Source organism: Gavialis gangeticus, unplaced genomic scaffold, assembly GCF_001723915.1.
Source record: "Gavialis gangeticus isolate Ggan-Ray unplaced genomic scaffold, GavGan_comp1, whole genome shotgun sequence".
Lineage (NCBI taxonomy): Eukaryota > Metazoa > Chordata > Crocodylia > Gavialidae > Gavialis > Gavialis gangeticus.
Window position 1 is genome coordinate 46821977 of NW_017728993.1, and position 3948 is coordinate 46825924.

General features: G+C 45.8%; 1 protein-coding gene and 1 long non-coding RNA gene across 2 annotated transcripts in view; both read right to left on the reverse strand.

The window, feature by feature from the left end:
• LOC109286882 overlaps positions 1–344 on the reverse strand; it is a 6212-nt gene extending 5868 nt beyond the window's left edge. The window contains exon 1 of the long non-coding RNA XR_002094702.1: positions 74–344. This is a non-coding gene — a long non-coding RNA (uncharacterized LOC109286882). The remainder of the gene's footprint in view (positions 1–73) is intronic.
• DBT (dihydrolipoamide branched chain transacylase E2) overlaps positions 1–3948 on the reverse strand; it is a 45356-nt gene that overhangs the window by 23276 nt on the left and 18132 nt on the right. Inside the window, exon 4 of the mRNA XM_019501689.1 lies at positions 352–533. Coding sequence (XP_019357234.1) covers positions 352–533 — 182 coding nt within the window. The remainder of the gene's footprint in view (positions 1–351; positions 534–3948) is intronic.

A 3948-nucleotide genomic window follows, 5' to 3' on the forward strand; every position in this document is an offset into this window, starting at 1 on the left:
CAATCTTGCTATGTTTCACCTAAAAATTTTAATGTAGAATTAGGGCTATTTTTTCTATATTGGGTCCAGCAACCTTTATATGCCAAGGACAGGAACAATCCAGTTCCAGTCTGGCAGAGGCTGGGTGATTTTGATAGTGCAGCAGCAGTGAGGGCAGCCTGCATCCACGCTGGGGCCAGGCAGCTAGGAGTGGCACCTGTGCCATTGCCACATACAGAAATTAAATCTAATTGGCTTGACCAATAATTCCTTTTCTGAAATTATGATATTAATACTGAAATCTACCAACAACCTGGGTAGCTTTATAACAACAAAAATAAATTATAAACGGAATAAAACTGTTTACAATACCTTTCAAGACATCAGTTTCTATGTCCACTAATGGTTTTCCAACATAAGCAATTTCATCTAGATTATAATAGAGTTTTCTAATAATTCCATCATAACGACTAGTGATAGTAACTGAAGCTTTGTCACTTTGTACTTCACAGATGCTATCAAACTGAGATACGCTATCACCTTCTTTTACATACCTAAGGGAAAACAAACAGACTTTCATAGAACATGATAAGCATAAAAATCATACTGGCTTTGTATGTTTTTGATAAATGTAATTATGCATGCCAGTACAGTGCTATAGTGCTCAACCTATCCAGTTCTCTAATCCAGATGAGCGGTACACAGCTGGTCCAGAGGCCAGATCCCATGTAGGGGACAATCCATGCGCAAGATCCAGCACAGGGTCAGTTCACAGATGCAATCTGGCATACCAACAGCAGAGGTCCATATCCAGCCCTGCACGGTGGATCCAGCCCTGCACGCATATTATGTAGCATGTGTGGCTCCCAAGGGGTCCACAAATTTGATGGCAGTGGGGTCGCCACTGTTTCCCTGCTGCTAAATTTCTGGACCCCTGGGGAGCCCTGCAGACCAGATCACACTGTTCCAAAGACTGGATCCAGCTCACAGGCTGTAGGTTGAGCTCTACTGGTATAGTTTATTTACATACTTCTAAGTATCTTTACACAGTATACAACAAATATTGTTTAATAGTAGGAAAAGACTATTTGAAACTCCCAACACACATATAGATACAGAAGCTCTGCAACTGAAGAGGCTACTGCTACCATATTTTCTTGAAAATAATCTATTCCTGAATATAACATGCACCAAGTTTTTTTCAAAAGCATTATGAAAATGAAAAAATCTTAATTTGGGTAAGTCACTGAGTAAATAAGGAAAATCTGCCTACTGTGAATTGTACCTACTGTAACCCAATTGTAGATAAATAATGATACTGCCTCACAAAGAATAGAATACTATGAGACAGAACAAAATATTAAGAAGCTTTATGAAGCTTTTGTTGTACATGGCATAGAGTTTCAAAATGTGGTAAATCAAAATTCTAAGAAACCTACACTGGCAGGCCAAAAAGTTATTCACATGATGACAAGGATCCTGGTTTTCCCTATTTAAAAATGGCAAATTCTCTGATAAACCTTCTCCTGCAACAACTTCTCTGGTTAATATCACCAAAATCTACATTTTTCCATGATTAAAATGAAACACCACTATATATGACGAGGTGACTGGCTCTGTGGATGCGGGGACAAAGGTGGATATGGTGAACCTTGATTTTAGCAAGGCTTTTGATACAGTCTCCCACAACATTCTCACAGGATGCTAAGGAAGTATGAGCTGGATGAATGGACTGTAAGGTAGATAGAAAACTGGCTGGAGCATCAGGCTCAGAGAGTAGTAATCGATGATCTGATGTCTAGTTGGCAGCCTGTATCAAGTGGCGTGTCCCAGGGGTCGGTCCTGGGGACAGTTTTGTTCAATGTCTTCATCAACGACCTGGAAGATGGCATACAGTGCACCCTCAGCAAGTCTGCAGATGACACCAAGGGGGGGGGAGCAGTAGATATGCTGTAGGGTAGGACTAGGATTCAGAGTGACCTAGACAAATGGAAGAACTAGGCCAAAAGGAATCTCATGAGGTTCAAGAAGGACAAGTGCAAAGTCCTGCACTTAGGATGGAACAATCCCATGCACCAGTACAGGCTGGGGGCTGACTGGCTGGGCAGCGGCTCTGTAGAAAAAGACCTGGGAGTTACAGTAGACAATAAGCTGAATATGAGCCAGCAGTTTGCCCTTGTTGCCAAGAAAGCTAATGGCATACTGGGCTGCACTGGTGTGTTGCCAGTAGGTCAAGGAAGTGATTATTTCCCTCTATTCAGCACTGGCGAGGCCACATCTGGAGTACCTTGTTCAGGTTTGAGCCCCCCACTATAGAAAGGCTGTGGACAAACTGGAGAGAGTCCAGCAGGGGGCGACAAAAATGGTGAGGAGGCTGTGGGACATGACTTACGAGGTTAAGACTAAGGGAACTGGGCTTATTTAGTTTAGAGAAGAGGAGACTGACAGGAGACTTGATAGCAATCTTCAACTACCTGAAGAGGGGTTTGAAAGACAATAGAGCTAGGCCAGCAGTTCCCAATCTGTGTTACAGGTACCATCAGTGGTACGCAGACAACCCGTTAGTGGTACATGTTAAACAATTTATTCATAGTTTCATAGTTTCATAGATTAAGGGTCAGAAGGGACCTAGTAGATCTTCTAGCCCGACCCCCCGCCAGGGCGGGAGAACAACAAAACCCCAAAACAAGAAACGGGACTCAAATGAGTCCAGCCAGGTAGGCATCCAGCCTCTTCTTAAAGACCCCCAGGGTAGGGGCCAGCACCACTTCCCTTGGAAGTTGGTTCCAGCTCCTAGCCGCCCTAACTGTGAAGTAGTTTTTGCGGATGTCCAATCTATACCTCCTCTCCATCAACTTGTGCCCATTACTCCTTGTTATGCCAGCGGGCGCTAGGGGAAACAGCGTCTCCCCCAAACCCTTCTGGTCCCCCCTAGTGAGTTTATAGACGGTCACCAGGTCCCCCCTCAGCCTTCTCTTGTGGAGGCTGAATAGGTTCAGGTCCCGCAGTCTCTCACTGTAGGGTCTGCCCTGTTGTCCCCGGATCATGCGGGTGGCCCTCCTCTGGACCCTCTCCATGTTGTCCACATCCCTCTTGAAATGGGGCGCACAGAACTGGACACAATACTCCAGCTGTGGCCTGACCAGCGTCGCGTAGAGGGGGAGGATCACCTCCTTGGCTCTACTCGAGATGCACCTGTGGATGCACGACAAGGTCCGGTTAGCCCTGCCAACCATGACCTCGCATTGTCGGCCCATGTTCATCTTGGAGTCAATAATGACTCCAAGATCTCTTTCTGCCTCCGTGCTCTCAAGTAGGGAGTTCCCCATTGTGTAAGTGTGCTGCTGGTTCCTACTGCCCAAGTGCAGCACCCTGCACTTGTCCGTATTGAAACGCATCCTGTTCCTGTTAGCCCACCCCTGTAACCTATCCAGATCCCTCTGCAATCTCTCACTCCCTGCTAGCGTGCTCACCTCCCCCCAAATTTTGGTGTCATCAGCGAATTTAAACAGGTTACTTTCCACCCCATCATCCAGATCGCTGATGAAGAAATTGAACAGCGCAGGCCCCAGGACCGAGCCCTGGGGGACTCCGCTACCCACCTCCCCCCAGGTCGAGTATGACCCATCCACCACCACCCTCTGAGTGCGACCCCTCAGCCAATCTGCAATCCATCTGACTGTGTAGGCATCTATGCCACAGTCGCCTAGTTTTTTAACTAGGATGGAGTGAGAGACGGTGTCAAAGGCCTTGCTGAAGTCTTTACTTTACTTTATATTACAAAAATTTTCTGGTGGTACTTAAGGTTTAACTGAAAAATTTTCTGGTGGTACTTAAGGTTATATCATTTAAATTAGTGGTGAGCAATCTGTCAGAGTTTGGGAACCACTGAGCTAGGCTATTCTCAGTGCTGGCAGATGACAGAACAAGGAGCAACCGTCTCAACTTGCAGCAAGGGAAGTTTAGGTT